General features: G+C 40.4%; 1 protein-coding gene across 2 annotated transcripts; it reads left to right on the top strand.

Annotated features, from left to right (window-relative positions):
• The first annotated feature begins 48 nt into the window (after positions 1–48).
• Ikzf5 (IKAROS family zinc finger 5) lies at positions 49–20,279 on the top strand. 2 transcript variants are annotated; one of them, XM_042701292.1, is made up of 4 exons: positions 49–246; positions 11,480–11,649; positions 14,386–14,568; positions 16,211–20,279. In XM_042701292.1, the coding sequence occupies exons 2-4, from the start codon at positions 11,517–11,519 to the stop codon at positions 17,152–17,154; spliced, it is 1,260 nt and encodes a 419-aa protein (XP_042557226.1). In that variant the 5' UTR covers positions 49–246; positions 11,480–11,516; the 3' UTR covers positions 17,155–20,279. The 2 variants fall into 2 exon arrangements, with proteins under 2 accessions (XP_042557226.1, XP_042557227.1); XM_042701293.1 differs by lacking the exon at positions 49–246 and having other exon boundaries at positions 11,532–11,612.
• Positions 20,280–20,566: the final 287 nt, after the last annotated feature.

Raw genomic sequence — 20,566 nt, 5'->3', positions numbered from 1 at the left:
CCTCCTGCCTAGACCCCGCCCCCTCGCGCCTACGGAACCCCAGGAGAGACATACCACCCTCTCCGCGGCTTGCGCCCTATGCCTTACTCACGCGAGACTTGGGCAAGGCTTGGGGGCGGGAAGGGAGCCGGAGACACAACAAACATGGCGGCGGCGGCGGCTGCGACGGTGACGAAGTCCGAGGCGGTTGCAGCGGCAGCGGCGTTGGACCAGGCGGTGGGGGTGACTCGGAGTGGTTGTCAGGACGTAAGTAGCCCGTGGCCGGGTCGCACAGCGAGGCCGCGGTTGACCAGGCCGGACCGAAGCAAGGCCAGAACCGGCTTCGCCGCGGGCCGACGGGCGCCGTCCGAGCCTCGGCCCGTTGGCGAGCGGGGTCGCGACCCGGAGCCTGCGCGGCCGGGCGCTCGGGGGCGTCGGGGTGCCCGTGGCCGCGGGCGTCCCGGGGAGCAACGCCTGCGCGCCCGCGCCGTCGGGCCGGAGCCCGGGGCCGCCTCCGGCCGTGACAGGTGGCGGGGCGGGGGCGCCCCCCGTGTGCGTCCCCGCGGGGCCGCCGGGGCGGGGTCGGCCGAGCGCGGTGCTCGCGGTCCTGAGGCGGACGTCGCCCCGACGCCGCGCCCGGCTGCGGGGTGGGCGCCGGGCTCTGTGTCTCCCGAGCCCGCCAGGGTCCGTCCCCGGGGCGCGCGCGCCCTGCCCCGGGGGGACTCGGGCGATTGGGGGGGGACGCTGCCGCCGACACCTCTCGGCACTGGAGCCCGACGGGCGTCTGCGCCCCGCGCAGCGTGTAAGCCCGTCTCTCCCGGGCGCACGCGAAGTCTAACGGGGTGTAGCTTCCAGGGATCTCGTGGCTCGTTTAGAGACCCCATCGTGTGCCAGTTAGAACCCGGACGGGAATGACAGGTGAGGGAAGACATAAAGGCACCCTGGCGGGGAAAAGTCTGGGAAACTCAGAAAGTTTGGAAGAAACGAAACGAAACTTTCATGTGTACACTTGTGTATCTGAACTTCTGCATAGACATTCACGCGTGTATATACAGGTACACAAATGTGTACGTATATATAATAACATGTGTGCATGTTATGTGTGCGTATGCATGTATAATGTGTTATACACATATGTATATGATTATACATATTATGCATATATTTGCTAAAAGTTAAATGATTGTACAGTGGGTTACAGTTTAATAGCATTGTCCATTCGTCTCTTCTTTTCCCTCTTTCATTTGAGGAGTCGGTACTGGGGTTTGAACTCAGGGTCTAGGTGCTGTCCTTTAGCTTTTTCGCTCAATGCTTGAGTTCTGCTATTTGAGACACACCTTCGCTGCTGCTGCTGTTGCTGCTCCTGCTGCTCCTGCTTCTCCTCCTCCCTCCTCCTCCTCCTCCTCCTCCTCCTCCTTTTCTTTTCTTTTTTTTTTTGTGGATAGTTGGAGAAAAGAGTCTCATGGATTTACCCACCCAGGCCAGCTTCAATCCACAGTCCTCAGATCTCAGCCTCCTGAGTAGTTAGGACTACAGGCTTGTGAGCTATGGGAGCCTTTCCATTTGCCATTTCTCCCATCCCCTTTCCCCCCACATTTCCTCACTTCCGTTATCACATACCTATGAGAATTCTGACTGTATTTGTCCCGCTTTCCCTTTTTCATCATCCATTCCATCCCATTAGCCTCCCTTTCAGTCTCAATTCAGCTTCCTAAACCTCATTTTGAAACACCTAGACTAACAGTTTTAAAATTCTCATTTTATTTTATGTTGTATCTTCAACACAGCTAGATATTAATATATATTCTTGGAAGTTGGTTGCAATGAATTGAAATGTTTGATCTTTTCCCTTTCTGGCCCAGTGTTTCCTAGCAAACTATAACTGTTGTATTATGAAAGAGTAGGGAAGATGAGATCAGAGATAGACTTGTTGGGTGTACTGGGGGTTTGTTTTTTCCATTGTTACAGGTATTTCTGTAATATAGGGTTAGGGAATTGTTTTTATACAACTATAGCTGTTCGTGTGTACTAAACCTGACCCAGTTAAAAGTTTGCTATAATAAGGTTAAATTTTAGCTTTGGAAAAGTTTTTGAAATATGAAAAAAAATAGTCTTCAGAAATCACCAGTAACAAGATGAGAATGACACATGCTTGTTATTTTGGGGTGTTCCTATGGAGCTCTTGCTGACCTGAGGCTATTGCTTTGCTTTGTTCCTTGGTTATCTTTTTACGTAGATCTTTTCAGCCATTAATCATGGTAAGATTGGCACACATCATTTTATTAGTTCATTTAACCTGAAGATGCTAATAAGGTTTTAGACCTTTGTATGACTTTGATTTCAGTTGAAATTTTCTCCATAACCTTTTGGAGGAGTCCCCTGGTGTATCTCCAGTGTATATTTTGACTGTGCTACATTTCATTAATGTTGTAATTAAAGAAAAAGGTGGAACTGATTGGTGGTGCAAGATTCGATTACATAGTTCTTCTTTTGGATTTCCTCCAAAATGGTTTTATTTGTGTTTTACTTTTTTGTGTTTGGATTTCCTTCAGAGCCTCAGTACAATGTTCCTTTTTTATTTTTGCCTTCAAGGAATTTTTGATAATTAGGAAATCAAGAATTGTATTCTAATTCTTTTTTGAAGGCCCACACAAACCCCACCTCACTTGTCAGCCTTCTCAGTAAGTATTCCCTTGGAAATAAATCTGGTCATAATTATTAGGTAATAGAAGTAAACACATCTGTTGGACTCCAGAAACTTTTTTTGTATAGGTCTGCCAGACCTACAAGTTGTTATTGTATAGTAAATTAATTGCTAAATATTCTTCCTTATCATTTGTAAGTCTTTCATTTGTAACTCTTCAATCTAAACACTTCTCAAAAAGCATCAGGTAAATGAAGTGCTGCTATTCACTAAATTCTTCCACAGTTTGTGGGGTATGTTAAAGAGCCTTTTTTTGGTTCTTATCTTACCTCTGCTGCAATTGTTTTATAATTCACAGCCTAAGTACCATTTGTTTTAGCTAATTAGTTCCTGATTAAGAGATGTTGTGTGTGTGTGTGCCCATACATGAATATGTGTATATATCACACACATGTCTGTTTGCATGTATGCACATACTTTCCAACAACATTTCAGATATGAGAAGAAGACAGACCAGAGGACTTTATACAGGGTAAATTCTTTTTTCAGAGAGATCAGGAAAGTTGTAGAATAGTTTAAATCACTTTCTTGAATGTAAAGAGATTTTCTTGTTCTTCTTAGGCCGGAGGTGTGGATGAAGTGATAAAGCCTAAGCTGAAGTAGCAGGCCCAGGAAGCTTAAGGCCTTGAGCTCAAGTTCTGGTACTACCATAACAGAGAGAAGGGGAGGGAAGACAATGAAGAGAGGAGAGAAGGGGAGAGAAAATAGAAAAGAAGGAAAGAAGGGAAAAAGAAAAAACAATTTTTGAGATTTTGAGTCAGTAAATAGAGGTCCTGCCTAGGAAGTATAAAGCCCTGAGTCCAAATCCTACTACTGCCAGGCAACAAAATAACAAAAAACCACTTAATTCTTAGATATCCCTTTTTTTTCTCTACTGCATGTGTTTTAATCATAAGGCTTGAAAATAATTTTTCTCTTTGGTTGATATAGTCAGATATCTGTCTTAGTTCAGGCTAAGAGATTGCCACAGACTGGTTTAAACAGATATTTATTTTTAGAGTTCTGGGGCTAGGGAGTTTAAGCTCAAGGCGTTGGAAGATTTGGTGTCCAGGGAAGGCCTGCTTTCTAGATATCCCTTCATAGCAGAAAGCTGAGAGGAAGCTCTGTTTTTGATATGGTCACCAACCCTTGTGCAGAGAACGCCACATTTACAATCCAGTTATCCAAAGGCGCAGATCATCTTGGAGGTTAGGATTTCAACACATGCATTTTAGGGACACATGTTTGGTTTGTAGCAATATCAGCAAAAAGAGTAGATCTGGTTTGGATATACCATTAAAATCTGTATTGGAGAATGCTTCAATATTTGTTTTCCAGATGGCATAGTTCTATACAGTAACAATTTGTGTAAGTAATTTTTTGGCCAGCAGACTCCACAGAGTATAATGTTCATGGCCAGTTGGAAAGATACCATTGAATAAAATTTTAGTTTGCTGAGTATTTTTTTTTTTTTCTTCTTTTTTTGTTGGTCATGGGGCTTGAATTCTGGGCCTAGGCACTGTTCCTGAGCTCTTCAGCTCAGGCTAGCATTCTACCATTTGAGTGACAGTGCCACTTTCTCTTTTCTGGTGGTTAATTGGAGATAAGAGTCTCATGGACTTTCCTGCCTGGTCTGGCTTTGAACTGTGATCCTCAGATCTCAGCCTTCGGAGTAGCTAGGATTATAGACGTGAGCCATGGGTGCCTGGCTGCTGAGTATTTCTTAAATTTGTCCCTCAGTTTTCCATGGGGATTGGTTCTGGGACTTGTAGATATTAAAATATGAGGACACTCAAGTCCCTTACATAAAATGGAGTAGGATTTACTTACAATTTATACACTTCCTCCCATATTAGTATTTTTTAATAGGTGCTGTGTTGTGTGGACTGGTCTTGAGTGGCACTTCTACATCAGCTTCCCAGTTACTGTAATTATAGGCATAGATTGCCAAACCCAGATCCCCTATATACTTTAAGTCATCTCTGGATTACTTACAACTGACAAAATGTGCATAGTTATTATATTTGCAAAGTTTTTAATTCATCAGTGCTTTAGTAGCATCTACATGTAGAGTTCTTAGATTCAACTTTCATTTTTGAGTTCTGATTATAAGGACAGGAATATGATTTGGATAGAAAAACCTGTATTTTCTTTTTACAACTACTAATATTATTAAAATTAATGACAATATTTTCAGAGTTGAAAATATATTGTGCTTAGAAATACTGACTTCAGATGTAGGAAGCTTTATTTTGAGCTAAAGAATTTTCTTCTTTTTTTGTGTCTTGGTCCTGGGGCTTTGAACTCAGGCACTGGGCACTGTCCCTGAGCTTTTTCTGCTCAAGGTTAGTGCTCTAGGACTTGAGCCACAGCTTTACTTCTTTTTGCTGGTTAACTGGAGATAAGAATCTCACAGACTTTCATGCCGTGGCTAGCTTTGAGCCATTATCCTCTGATCCCAGCCTCCCAAGTAACTAGGATTACAGGCATGACCCACCAGTGTCCAGGTTCCTTTCATTTTTATGAGTTTGTTCCCTAGCCTAGAGCTCTTCAGATGCCTTGCCTGATTTGCCTTTTGCTTTGAGCATATGTGATAGATTTGATGAAGGTGGTACACAGTTGCTTAGAAATGAACTTACATCAAAATTTTAAACCATGCAGGGTGTTTGAGGTTAACACCATTTCAATATATCTGAAGTTCTAATTTGAGAAGAGCTTTTCTTTATGTTTACAATGTTGACTTTCTTGTTTTGTTGACATCCTTTTTTTCCTTTAGCCCATCATACATAATTGAAAAGCAGTGTACAATTTATGGCAAGGAACACAGTGAAATTTCTAATGTGACAATGTGATAATAACCCCAATTGTCAAAATATGTCAGCCATCCTCTGTAATTGGGTTCCTTTATGTTCGTAAGCTTGAGATGGAGGTATAAAAATACTATTTCCTTCTGCTTTCTGCCTGCAATCTTACTGGTGTGTTTTGCAATGTTAGGTGTCTAATCAAAATTTGGTAAGGCTTATTATTGTTTATTGAAGCCTATCAAGTACACTCAGACATTTTCAGGGGGCAGCTATATTAGGTTTTATATTGAAAGATTAAAAATTAGAATTACATTTTACAATTGCTAACTGCTGATTTCGCTTTTGTGAACTTGCTTGCCCTAGCACTAACCCCCCTCCCTTCTGGAAATAAGGAATTGAGTAAAAAGTCTCTCGGAGCCCTGATGCCGGCCCGGGACAAGGTCTGTGGTCATAGATAAAGAACAAACAGGTATATGTGTTTTCTAGTTCCTGTTTGAAAATTCCCTAAGTGGCTAAATGGGACCCAAGATGGGGACCCAAGATAGGGACCCAAGATAAGGACCCAAGATAAGTACCACCTGGCAAGTCCAGCAAAGTAGGCCAAATGTTAATCAATCACAAGCCTGTTACAAGTCCAGCAAACTAGGCCAAATGTTAATCAATCATAAGCCTGTTACTATGTGAACTCCCCTAACTCTTACTCTCAGAGTGACTACCTCCTTTAAATCACCCATGCCAATCGTTTTTACAAAGAGTGTTATAAACTTCCCCGCGTAGTAAAAATGATTGCTGGAGTACACAGTGACTTTTAAATGGGCCAATCCCGGGGACATCTGGTGTTATATGCTAATCTTGTGGATTTTGCCTTTAAAAATGCCTGTAACCGCTGCTCAGGGCTCTCTGACTGACCGGGGCAGAGAGACCGTTTGCGCAAACGTCAAATAAACTCCTCTTGCTTGTTGCATCTCCCGGCCTGGAGTCTGAATTTCTGGGGCGCCTTCCCGCAGACGAAAGTATCCCAGGAGTCTGGGGTCTTTCAATATGAATTGGCTGGTAAGAAGCAGTACAAAATTGGAATGTGAATACTAGAATTTCATTCTTAATTACAGCTTTTATAATTAGAAAACAAACAGTTGATATGACCTTATTTTTTTTTTTTACAATTTAATGATATCTTGGCTGGGAATGGTGGTGTACTGCTGTACTTCCAGCTACTTAGAGGTAGTGAGCAGGAGGATTACCATTGGAGGCCAGGCTAGGCACATTGTTCATCTCAACAAACAATATAGGTTGTGATGATGCACACTTGCAATCCTAAGAATGGAGGAGGCAGAGATAGGAAGAATCGCTGTCTAACACCTGGCCCATGCAGAAAAATCTGAAGACTAATTGAAGCAAAAAAAGGACTCGGTACGTGGCTTAAGTAGAGCACCTACCTATTTATCATGAACCAAGTTCAAACCCTCCATACTGGAAAGAAAGAAAGAAAATTTCTAGCCGTGTTTTCACATGTGTCTGTTCTCTCTCTCTTTCCCCTCGCTCGTTCTCTCTGTGTGTATGACTGAATGTTGGTTTTACAACATAAAATGTTTCATTATATTTTTACATGTGCATGCAATGTATTTTGATTTCTTATTTTTCCTCCTCTTTTTCCCTTCCCGCATCCCTAATAGTTCCCCTTTACTTTCATTTCCTCTTTGTTTTTTAATTAGTAATTTATTCTTGATTATCTTTTCATCGAAGCTGATCAGCTCATGTTTTCTAACCATTGGGAATTTTTTTTTTTATTGTCAAGGTGATGTATAAAGGGGTTTCAGAACATAAGTAAGGTAATTAGTACATTTCTTGTCAGCCTTGTTTACCCTCTTCCCTCAGTTTTCTATTTTCCCTCCTCCCCAATTTCCCCCATGTTGTACAGTTCATTTCCAGCCTCTTGTCTTCTGTATATTGCTGTTGCATTGGTTCCCCCTTGTCCTTTGTCTCACCATTCTGTTGTTCCCCTTCCCTTCCCTAATTCCAATAAACATAAATACAATACCAGGGAACCTAAATCAAATACAGTGACAGCAGAGGATATACCATAGGGGGAAGAACATACAAAAGAAACAGAAAATCGCATAGTACATTTAAAACAACAACAAGAAAGAAAAACCTCTTATGTTCATAAATTGGAGTTCATTTTCCTTAGCATCATTTTATATGGTCATATGTCCATAACTATTGAGCTGTTCTGCTCATCTGCTAAGTTTATTCTAGACATATACTAATTACTGCAAATAAGGAAAACCATGGGACCTATGTTTCTTTGGGTTTGGCTTGCTTCACTTAATGTGATTTTTTTCCAAGTCTTTCCATTTCCTTACAAATGGGGCGATGTCCTTCTTTCTAATGGAAGTATAGAATTCCATTTATATATATGTGTATATATATATATATATATATATACACACACACATAAATATTTTTCTCTCTTGATCCATTAATCTACTGAGGGACATCTAGGTTGGTTCCATATCTTATCTATGGTGAATAATGCTGCAATAAACACTTGTGCTGGTAGTTTTAGCCTGGCCTTGTTTGTGGTCATTTGGGTAAATGCCCAGAAGTAGGGTTGCTGGGTCATAGGGAAGCTCTATGTATAGTCTTTTGAGGAACCTCCACACTGCGTTCCAGAGTGGGTGAAAAAGTTTACACTCCCACCAACAGTGCAGTAGTGTTCCCTTTTGGCCACATCCCCTCCAGCATCTGTTGTTACTAGATTTCTTGATTATTGCTATTCTAACTGGGGTGAGGTAAAATCTCAATGTTTTGATTTGCATTTCTTGTATGGTCAGAGAAGTGGAGCATTTCTTCATGTATCTATTGGCCATTCTTCTTCTTCTTCTTCAGAGAAGTCTCTCTTGAAGTCTTTAGCCCACTTATTAATGGGGTGGTTGTTTTTTGGGGGGGGGAATTTTTTTTTTTTTTTTTGTCGTTGTAAGGCCCGAACTCTGGGCCTGAGTGCTGTCCCTCAGCTCTTCAGCTCAAGGCTAGCACTCTACCACCATTTCTGGCTTTTTCTGCTTATGTAGTGCTGAGTAGTCGAATCCAGGGCCTCATGCATGTGAGGCAAGCATTCTACCACTGAGCCACCTTCCCAGCTCAGGGGATTTAATTTTTGAGTTCTAAGTATATTTTAGATTATGAGGCCCTTGTTTGTTGTATGGTTAGTGAAGATCTTCTCCCAGTCCGTGGGCTTTCTATTGATCTTGCTAACTATGTCCTTTGCCATGCAGAAGCTCTGCAATTTCATGCAGTCCCATTTGTCCAACCTTTCTTTGATTTGTTGTATTTCTGGGTCTTTATTAAGAAAATTTCAGTCTGTGCCAAGGAGCCCTAGAGTTTCTCCTATTCCTTCCTGTAATGTTTTCAGGGTGTCTGTTTTTTACTTCGAGGTCTTTGATCCATTTGGAGTTGATTCTGGTGCAGGGTGATATATATAAGGATCTAACGTTAGTTTTCTACAGGTGTTGAACCAATTTTGCCAGCACCATTTATTGAAGAGTCTATCTTTCTTCCATCCTATTTTTTTGGCTCCCTTATTGAAGATTAGGTAGCTATAGGTCTGCGGGTTCATTTCTGGGTTTTCTGTTCTATTGTTGGTCCTCAGGTCTGTTCTTGTGCAAGTACCAAGCTGTTTTGATTGCTATGGCTTTGTAATAGAGTTTGAAGTTTTGGTATTGATATTCCTCCAGCACTGTTCCTTCTGCTAAGGATTGTTTTTGCTATTTGGGGTCTTTTATTGTTCCATATGAATTTTTGGATTACTTCTTCAATTTCATTGAAGAATGAGGTTTGGATATTGATGAGTATTACATTGAATTTGTACAAAGCCTTTGGCAGTATTGCCATTTTCATGATGTTCATTGTCTCAATCCAGGAGGGTTTTCCATTGGGAAAAATTTAAAGGATAGATAATGAGCAGAATCAATTGTAGCCAACAAAACAAAAAGTAATACAATAATAGAGAACTTTTTCAAGGGAACATGCTAAGACAGGAAAACAACTCAGTTGCTCAAAGGCTTGTACCTAGGTTGAGACCTAGGGGATCATCTCTGTTCAAATATAGCCAGGCAGAAAAGTCCATGAGATTTCATCTCCAATTAACAGCAAAATGCCGGACTAGAGAGATGGCTCAAGTGATAGAGCACCAGCTTTGAACAAGAAAACAGAGTATGAAGCCCTAGATTCAAGTTTCAATACTCTTACACACACATGCACACACACACACACTCCAGCAATGATCCAAAAGATTGAGAAAGCTGAGGCAGAGTAAAACAAGGTGACTTAAGGAAGTGACCTCAAAGTAAAATAGGAAGAGACAGGTTTAGGAAACTGCACATTAGGTTATATGAGTTAGACTAAGGTGGCTAGTGTTTGTTTCACTGAACTAACGGGCAGAGAGGTTGAACATATTTTCCAGCCAAGCTGTTGAACTGATTGAAAAAGTAAAAATCTTTTAAACTGGGACAATGAGGAATTTCTTAATCCAAAGTATAGGTTTCTTTTGGTTTTGTTTTTTGTTGTTGTTGCAAAAATAACATTTATAAAAACAGTTACTGTTGTCTGAAGGCTTACCATATGCTATACAAGTTACAATACTTTATATACTTAAGGACAAAACTTAGATAGCACTACAAGTTGGTATTCTTTTTTTTTTTGGGGGGGGGGTCCAGTCGTGGGGCCTGAACTCTGGGCCTGGGTGCTGTCCCTCAGCTCTTCAGCTCAAAGCTAGCACTACCACTTGAGCCACAGCGCCACTTCCGGCTTTTTTTTTTTCTTTTTGCTTATGTGGTGCTGAGGAATCGAACCCAGGGCCACAGGCATGCAAGGCAAGCGCTCTACCACTGAGCCACCTGCCCCGCCCCAAATTGGTATTCTTATCCGTTTATAAACTAGGAAATTTAAGTCTAAGAAAAGTCCCTTTCTTAACACCAGGACTATTCATAGGATAGAATTTCAGTAACATCAAAGCTTCTAGAAAGCAGTGAAAAAAAGACAGCAATAATTTTTCAAAACCTCTGATCAGGCCGGGCGCCAGTGGCTCACTCCTGTAATACTAGCTACTCGGGAGGCTGAGATCTGAGGATCGCAGTTCAAAGCCAGCCCGGGCAGGAAACTCCGTGAAACTCTTATCTCCAATAAAACACCAGAAAACTGGAAGTGGCGCTGTAGCTCGAGTGGTAGAGTGCTAGCCTTGAGCTGAAGAGTGGTAGAGTGCTAGCCTTGAGCTGAAGAGCTGAGGGACAGCCCTCAGGCCCAGAGTTCAAGCCCCACAACCAACAAAAAACAAACAAAAAACCTCTGATCATCTTGTAAGAGAAAAAGCTGAGCAAGAGTGTGAGGCCCAGTACCAGTGCGCACATAAAATAATAATTAAGTTTGAGCTAGTGGATTGTTAGAGTGAGCACATGCATAAAATTCTCAGCAAGATGAACAGATGGAGGGCTGCCAGCATCCTAGGGACACCGCTGCCCTGGCAGGAGTTAGACTATTCTGCCTCTAGCATTGGAGATAACTTTGTCCAGTCTTCAGTTTTAAGTAAATGGAATCTTAATACTTTGAACCTTTGTCTGCTTTTCTCCCTCCACACAATGATTGTGAGACTCATCTTACTTTTGTATCTTAGTGAAGTGCCCATTGTATGACCATGCTATAACTGATTTGCCTGTTACACTGTTGGGGGAGGGGTCATAGTGTCATTACCAGCATTTAGCTATTACAAACAAAGTTTCTTTTTTTCTGTCTTTATAATTTTCTATCTGCTACGACTGAGTCTGAACCCCAATTAAATTATTAACTATTTTTCTTTTCACTATTTTGTGTATGTCTTCTAAGGTATGAAAGGCAGTATTCCTGTTGCTTGGTAGAGTGTCTTAGACAAAATAGTTTTTGTTGCTGTTTTTTATTATATACTGTTTTTTATTATATCCTAAGTGGTACAAAATAGTTTCCATTTCTTATTTCCTCCTAGGTATAACGAACTTCAAACTTCAGCGAAAAAAGCAAAGATGGGTGAAAAGAAACCAGAGCCTTTGGACTTTGTGAAAGATTTTCAGGAATACCTGACTCAGCAGACCCACCATGTGAACATGATTTCTGGATCGGTTAGTGGGGACAAAGAAGCAGAGGCTCTTCAGGGAGGTGGGCTCCTCTGCATACTATTAACTCATTCCCTTGCATAAGTGTACTCATGCTTGTGTGCTGCCCAGAGTCTGATGTTCCACCTTAGTGTAGAGCACCCTTTTTCCCCCTTTGGAAGATATGTGGAATCTTTTCTTCTTTTTTGAACACTTGCTAAGGTAGAATTACTTCATATGATCTAAACATGCATGATGGTTTGTTGGAAGGTTAGGGTTTCTAATCCCCTCCTTGTTCTCCAGATTCTGTTAACAGTAGACTGTAGGAACCCAGAGGGGATAAAAACATCAGCTTTTCTACCCAGAGCTCACCCATCAGGAGTTGTGGATTAGATCTGAGGCCCAACTAGTTTTTCATCTCTTAAAATGAAGGAAGTAAGTTGAGTGCTGGTGGCTCACACCTGTAATCCTGGCTACTCAGGAGGCTGAGATCTGAGGATCACAGTTCAAAGCCAGCCCGGCAGGAAAGTCCATGAGATTCTTATCTCCAGTTAACCACCAGAAAACAGGAAGTAGCACTGTGGCTCAAGTGGTAGAGCAGTGGCCTTGAGCTGAAGAGCTCAGGAACAGTGCCTAGGCCCAGAGTTCAAGCCCCACAACCTACAAAAAAAAAGAAGAAGGGCTGACTGTGGTTACCTGTGCAAGAAGAGAAACTAGAATAAAGAAAGCAGAGATCTGATGTGCCTTTGGTGGTAAGTCTTCTTTTTTGGAGACAAATCCATTTCTGTCCTAGTTCAGGGTCAGCAAACTACTGTGCATGGATTTATCTAGGCTGCTACTTTTGTATGGCCTGCAAGCCCAAGTGTGTTTTGTTTTTCTGTACTGAATTTGAACTTGGCCTTGAGTTTCCTAGACAGGTACTCTATTTGAAGTATGTCCCCAGCCCTTTATTTGCTGTATTTTCAGGTAGAGTTTCATGCTTGTTGCCTGGGTCTGGCCTGAGGCCTCCTTCTGCTTGTGCCTTCTGTGCGGCTGAGATGACAGGTATGCACCACCATGCCTAGTTTATTGACTGAGATGGTGGTCTTATAGGCTTTTTGTCAGGCTAGCCTTGAGCTAAAGTCCTCCCGATCTCTGCCTCCTTGGTATCTGTGAGCCACTATACCTGGCTAAGAATGGTTTTTATGTTTAAAAGTAGTTGAAGAAAACAAAAAAGAATAATATCATGATACATGAAAATTGTATTAAAAACTTTAAACTTTATTGTCCATAAAGGTTCTTAGAACACATACATGCTCACTTGTTTACATCTTTTTCCTGTGGGTTTATTTTTCTTTTGGGTTTCGCAGTGCTGGGAACTACTACAAGGCCTTTGCATGTGCTAGGTAAGTGCTCATCCACAGAGCCACTTCATAGCATATTTTCTATAGCTGCTTTTTTTTTTTTTTTTTGCTACAGTAGCAGAGTTGAATAGTTGTGATAGAGTTAGAGCCTGAAATATTTACTATTGTCCCTGTAGAAAAAGTTTGCTGACCTCTGATCTAGACTGCCTAGGGCCTTCAGATCTAGGGTCTGACCACAAGGGCCAGTCATTATCTTTGAGTTGGTTAGAAATATAATCCTCATGTATTAAAATGTGGGCATCACTGGTGTGGGAAAGCAATAGATGGAAGGAGGTCATCCTTGACCAACACAGATTGGTCTATGTTGGATATATGACTTGCCCCAAGCAGTCACCCCTCGTGGTGAGGGTGAAAGGTACCATGAAATTGGGCTTGTATGGGAGCATGCCAGTACCTCATCCTCCCAGAATGGAGGGAACTCTTTTCCCCTCGTCACTGTAGGAATAAAACTGTTAGCACCTAACACTAATGTGTTAGTGTCCCTGGACTGGGACTTGAGACTAGGGTTTTGTTCCTGACATTTGTTGCTTTTCTTACTTATGAGATCTACCCTTTTAGTTTCTTCTTCTTCTTCTTCTTTTTTTTTTTTTTTTTTGTCGGTTGTGGGGCTTGAACTCTGGGCCTGGGCGTTGTCCCTCAGCTCTTCAGCTCAAGGTGAGCGCTCTACCACTTGAGCTACAGCACCACTTCCGGTTTTCTGGTGGTTTATTGGAGATAAGAGTCTCACGGTCTCTCCTGCCCGGGCTGGCTTTGAACCGCGATCCTCAGATCTCAGCCTCCTGAGTAGCTAGGATTACAGGCGTGAGCCACCAGCGCCTGGCTTAGTTTCTTCTTTTATGCAAAGAGGCAGTCTGTTTAGATGGAAAACAGTTAAACATTTTCTAGTTCTGAAATTCCTAACATTCAGTGGTATCAGTATGTATTTGCTTTATGAGTGTAGTTAGAATGTTTCCCTAAATGGAATCTTGAATGTATGTAGACCATGTGTCAGGTGAGTAGAATGCTGGAAACTCGTTTAAACTAAAATACATAGAGAATAGGGTTTTAGAGGTTACTAAGATTGTCGGAGGAGCTAGCCTCGAGCGTCACTGTGTGTACTGCCATCAGTCTGAATGAATCCCCATTCCCTTTCTGTCCCCTTATATGTTGTCTTCAAAAGCATGTGAGGACTGGTTCAATTTGTGTGTGAATTTGAGGTCCTTCTGCTTAAAAGTTTTCAGAATATCAAACTGCTTTTCTGTAAAAAATGAGCATTAGTTCAGAAAGTCTGATATTTTATGAATTTAACTGGGGAAGTAAGTTTTCAATTTATGAAAGATTTTTTCAACTACTTAGGACTAAAATGCTAAATTGAATTGACTGAGATGTGTAATTTTTTTTCTATACTTTGTTTATAGCTGGACCAGATGGTGATCAAAATGGACTGGATCACCCATCTGTTGAGGTTTCCCTGGATGAAAACTCAGGAATGTTAGTAGACGGGTTTGAAAGGACCTTTGATGGGAAGCTCAAGTGTCGGTACTGCAACTATGCCAGCAAAGGAACAGCACGGCTTATTGAACATATTAGAATTCATACAGGTAATGGAGAAACATCTGGAGAAGCCATTTCTTTAAGGTAGCAACAGGAACAGAGAGAGCAAGGCCAATTCTCATTGTGAACAATTGAAGATTGAGGTAAGGTTAGGATCAGTGAGGATGTTACTCTAGTTTTACAAAGCAACAGCTTACCAGCATACAAGTAGTAGGAAGTGAGGCTCCTTGTCAACTTGGTCCCTCCCCAGACATTATTCCTCTTGTTCCACATAATTGCTCATTTTTCTGCTGCTCAGGTTAGGGAAGTGATTGTTAATTATCTTGATTCTGTGAGAATGCTTCAGCTGCAAAAACAGGGAAGCTTCTGTACAATTGGAGACTCTACTAAGCCTAGATTTTACCCTACTCAGCCTTCTGAGAAACCTTCCTGATTATATCCAGCCCTCCTCCAAGACCAGATCAGACCAGATGCCCTATGTGCTCCATGGCCTGAAGCCTCCTAAGGACAGAGATTGTGGCAAGGCCATCTTGTACCCCCAGAGCTAGCAGGGTATCTGGTACATAGCAGATACTCACAACTTGTTAGATGAATAGGACCCCAAGTTGTATTCCAAGTGGGTTTCTTTTTTTGGTTGGTCATGGATCTTAACGTCTGGGCCTGGGTGCTGACCCTGAGCTCTTCAGCTCAAGGTGAGCACTCTACCACTTGAGCCACAGTACCACTTCCAGTTTTCCTGTGGTTAATTGGAGATAAGTCTCATGGACTTTCCTGCCCGGGCTGGCTTTGAACCAGGATCCTCAGATCTTAGCCTCCTGAGTAGCTAGGATTACAGGCGTGAACCACTGGCACCCAGCCAAATGATTTTTTGTTCTTTTTTATTGTTCGTGGAGCATGAACTCAGGGCTTTGGCACTGTTCCTGAGCTCATTTGCTCAAGACTTAGTGCTCTACCACTTTGAACCACAGCTCCACTACTTGTTTTCTGGTGGCTCATTGGAGATAAGAGTCATAGACTTTCCAGCTCAGGCTGGCTTTGAGCCATGATCTCAGATCTCAGCCTCCTGATTAGCTAGAATTACAGACATGAGTCGCCAATGCCCAGCTTCCAAGTGTGTCTTTTATGTATCTGGGCAGTCTTCGGGCAACAGCTTTAACTAACATTGTTCTGAATACAGTGCCACTGAATAGAGGAAGGTAGAAGAGAAGCACTTGCAGTGTTGAAGAGATATGTTGTGTAGCTCATTTTGACCAGGTGCTTCATTTAGATTTGGAGCTTTCTATTTCATATAAGGACTTTTTAGGAAAAAGAAAAGATTCTTGTATTTTTTTTTTCTTTGAGGAAAGGGTGTGTACATGTGTGATTATCTATGAATGAATATTTACAAAGATGAACATGTAACTAAGGCCTACTGGTGGTGGGACAATCATTATTATGTAGGGAATATTAGTGCTCCTTTCTTTCTCCAAATACCTGTTAAAGCCATAATTCATACTAAATTGAATTATAGAATCTAAGTGTATATTGCAAATTATTGCTGATGAATCCTTAGGCTGTATTTCGATTTTCAGGTTTATTTGGATTTGAATAATTATTTATCATTTCTGAGTCCCGTGAATGGACAGACATGAAATTTTCCATAAATGAGCTATTCTTGCAGTTTCTCTTCCACTTTTTCTGTTCAAACAGGTGAGAAGCCTCATAGATGTCATTTATGCCCATTTGCATCTGCTTATGAGCGTCATCTGGAAGCCCATATGCGTTCCCATACTGGAGAGAAACCATACAAATGTGAATTGTGTTCCTTCCGCTGCAGTGATCGAAGCAACCTGTCCCATCATCGAAGGCGCAAGCATAAAATGGTACCAATTAAAGGTACCAGGTCTTCCTTGAGCAACAAGAAAATGTGGGGAGTTTTACAGAAAAAAACAAGCAATCTGGGGTATAGCAGAAGAGCACTTATCAACTTAAGTCCACCTTCCATGGTGGTTCAGAAGCCAGACTACCTTAATGATTTTACCCATGAAATCCCAAACATCCAGACTGACTCCTATGAAAGTATGGCAAAAACTACACCAACTGGTGGCCTGCCAAGAGACCCTCAAGAACTTATGGTTGACAACCCATTAAATCAGCTCTCCACCCTAGCAGGACAGTTGTCCAGTTTGCCACCTGAAAACCAAAACCCTGCATCCCCTGACGTGGTTCCCTGCCCTGATGAAAAGCCTTTCATGATTCAGCAGCCCTCTGCCCAAGCAGTAGTTTCTGCTGTGTCAGCAACTATTCCTCAGAGCTCCTCTCCCACAAGCCCTGAGCCAAGGCCATCACACAGTCAGAGGAACTACAGTCCAGTGGCAGGGCCAAGCAGTGAACCCAGTGCCCACACCAGTACTCCCAGCATAGGAAACAGCCAGCCAAGTACTCCAGCCCCAACGCTGCCAGTCCAGGATCCTCAGCTTCTGCACCATTGCCAGCACTGTGACATGTACTTTGCAGACAATATCCTTTACACTATTCATATGGGATGTCATGGCTATGAGAATCCTTTCCAGTGTAATATATGTGGATGCAAATGTAAAAACAAGTACGATTTTGCCTGCCACTTTGCAAGAGGGCAACATAACCAACACTGAAAACAGTCACATGGACTTGCTTTGGCCTCTTGGGGCTTTGTAGTTGAGTTTTTGTTTTTGGTCATCCCTAATAAGGTGTGTGCTAACTTAAAGTTTATCCGTTATAAAATGTAAATTTAATGGTGGAAAACTTTTTCTTATTTTTTTTCATAAAAAAATATGGTCAGGGTTATTTATGTTATTAGAACAATTAGGACACATTTATAACTATTTTTTCCTTTCACATCTAAAGATATGTGAGGATTGAAGTACAATCATAATCCTAATGTAAGTGTTCATTTACCTTTCCCACATTTACTTATGGTCCATAAAGATGTCAAGGTTTTCCATACTCTTGATACTTCAGTATACACATGACAGCTAAATGTTATTTCTGCCATATTTCAAAGTAGCAGAAAAAGATATTTTTTCTTAAAAATCTGTCACAATGTATTTCAGTGTTTGTAGAGAAACTGCCTTTAAAATTGCTCTTAATTGAAGTATTATTTAGTTCACATATTTTAAAGTTGAATCAGTTTCATTTCAACTGATAAGAATAAAGCTCTTTCACTGTAGTAAATCCTTTTTCCTACAAGGGGCTATATGAAAGCATTCTTTTAAAGTTATAAATACAGGCGAAAGTTCTGAAAAGAAATGAAACTAAAGACTTTTAAGTTGGCAATTGTGTTTAGTATTTAAAATACCAGTTGGTTAACTGTCTTAGTTTTTCATTGCATTTTTTTATACTTCCAATTTTTTTTAACTACAGGTAAATACACTAGAATGTGGATGATTTTCTTTCTTTTCAACTAAGTCTACCTTTTAAGTTTTATTTTGACATTTGTGTCAAGTGAGATTGGTAACTGTAGTGAGAATCTGTTACTCTTCCTATTCCTTTGATGACCAAAGAGGTGCGAGGCAGTCATCTGCCCTACTAAGATGCAGCCCTTCAGAGAAATCTCCAAAGTATCCTTTTCCTGCCTTCTATCCATTTATTGCCTGTAGCTGCCTAGAAAAGGTGGCTATAGAAACACTTGGGAAATGTGTTGAAATATTTACAAAAGACAGATCCTGGTCTCCTCTTCAGAGTTGGCCACTTAAAAATAGTTTCTGTGAATTCCAGCTGTAAAAGTCTTCATGTACAGTGACAGTACTATATAGAAACTGTGAGTGAATTGTCGCCTTAGTAGGAAGGAGAAGAGGTGTGAACATGGGTATAAAACACATTTAAACACAGCATTTGTTTATAGAAGTAATACTTGCTAAATAGATTTAGAATAACTCATTTTGAATAGGAGGCTATTGTTTTTTATATTGTGTAATAACTAGCTTACTCTGAAGAGAGTTTGGTCAAACAATAAAATATTGTTACTTACTCCTGGTTTCTTTGTACTTTGCAAAAATTTTGTTTTAATTTGGTTCTTATCTTGAAAATACAAATTCACTTCTATTTAAAAAAAATCCTGATAAGCATTTTTTAAACCAAAAATGACCAATGACCCCTACTCTTAAGTAAAAAAGAAACATTGATGATATCTGGCCATAAAAAAGCCCAAGTGCCAAGTTCAGGAGTCCTCTGCCCTTCCTTCAAATACCTGAAAGCCATTAAAAGGAGTGCTTGTGTTGAGTGCTCGTCTCAAGGGCACTGTTGAACTGTAATTCTCCTCTCAAACCTTGTGACCCTGAAGTTCTGTAGTTGAAAGTTCTGCAGTTGTTTTAGTCTTACTTAAGTCACTCACTCCCCAGGTTAGTTTCACTGAAACATTTTCCAAATGCATAACTTGACTGGTATTTATCAATTTTCAGAAAGAAACAGGTTGTCATTTGGGAGCTTTTTTTTCTCTGTTTTATTCAAATAAAAGCAATACCCCAGAACAGAAAATGAAGATGTTTATTAAAAAAAGAGGAGGAAGCAGGGTGTTGGTGCATGCCTGTAGTCTAAGCTATTCAGGAGGCTGAGGCAGGAGAATGGCTAGAGCCAAGGAGTTCAAACCCAGCCTGGAAAGCAGCAAGAACCCTGCCTCAAACACAAGTACAAAAATGGAAGAACTCTCCTTAAAACCAGCTTTATTAATCTATTCTGGGTCAAACAGTGACAAGTACATTTTCCCCTAAAATTAAAAATGAATGTTTTGAAGGTTCACTTTAAATATGGAAAAGACTTTTTTCATAATTAAACTAGGATGAAAAATTGTAATTTTCCACTAAGTTAAAGAGCACAGTTGGTATCCCAAAGGTGTTGATGCTTACAGGTTACAATTGTAAATGCACTAAAATTTCTGAAGCTAATCTACCTTTGAAACTTTTTTTAGAATTTTACTTTTAAGAAGATTAGACTTTATTTAAATTTCCTGAGTTAATTTCTGTATATGGAAAGATATTAAGATCTTCCCTTACAGATTGAATATGTTCCTCTCATTTTATTTTCTTCAAGTATTTTATAGAAATGAGTTAGGAAAAATTTAACATGCACTATTTATAGTACTTTGCCGTTAACAGGCAATGTTCTGAAACTAAATTTATTTTTGTTCAGTGAACATATAAGTTTAGATTTTTAAAGTTGGTAGATAATTTATCTCCACTAATATTTTTTTAAGAAACTGTGAAGAGATTAACAGGGAATAATTTTATTTCAGATTTTACTAATGTAGTAATGTAACTACAACTTCTTGAAATTCAAGTGAAGGCTAGACTTTTACTTTGAAAAATTCCATTGGGTATTTCCAATGCTATTTCATTTTAGAAATAAATGTTTACCATTCATCTGCAGAATTGTTTGACAAAGGGAATTACTACTAAAGTATAAAGTAAACCTCACCTAAAGTTTTGTAAAAATATTTGTCAAATGAATGAGTTATTAAAAAAATTAATCGTTATTAAAAATTCCCTGCTAAAGACTTTTTCATTAGTCTTAGAGGGTGTATGCTTTTTAGAACTTTTTTCGTTAATATGTACTTTGATTTAAGTAAAGAACATATTTTGTATGCAATGCATAAATCTTGCATTATGGTTGTAAAATACACTATATTGTTTAGGGGTCCAGAAAGCAGTTTAATGCTGATATAACTATATCTGGTATGTAGTTCATATTGTGAATGAAGCTTTGCTTTTGTAATATATAAATAAAAAAATAACACTTTGTATGACCTTCCTTTTTTTTCTTTTTTGAAAGCTAGTATCAAATTAGTTTTTTAGTAATTTTCTCATCTGTATGTAAAATGCTAATAAAAGAAAAAGATTTATGGCTACTGTAGTTTGGATGTCTAGAATGTCTTACCATGAAAAGTATTATTAGGAGTTAAAAACAAAGACAGTTCCATGTGTGTGTAACCTGTTTCTACTTGTTTCAGATCCCTTCAACCTGCGTCCATGCCCGTGGGTCTGGCTGGCACAGCAGGCAGGAAGGCTGCCTCCAAGGCCGAGCCACCTCACC

Source organism: Dipodomys spectabilis, unplaced genomic scaffold (assembly GCF_019054845.1).
Source record: "Dipodomys spectabilis isolate Male_0828 unplaced genomic scaffold, ASM1905484v1 ptg000289l, whole genome shotgun sequence".
Lineage (NCBI taxonomy): Eukaryota > Metazoa > Chordata > Mammalia > Rodentia > Heteromyidae > Dipodomys > Dipodomys spectabilis.
The sequence above is the reverse complement of the archived record's forward strand: the minus strand, read 5'-3'. Positions and strand labels throughout refer to the sequence as shown.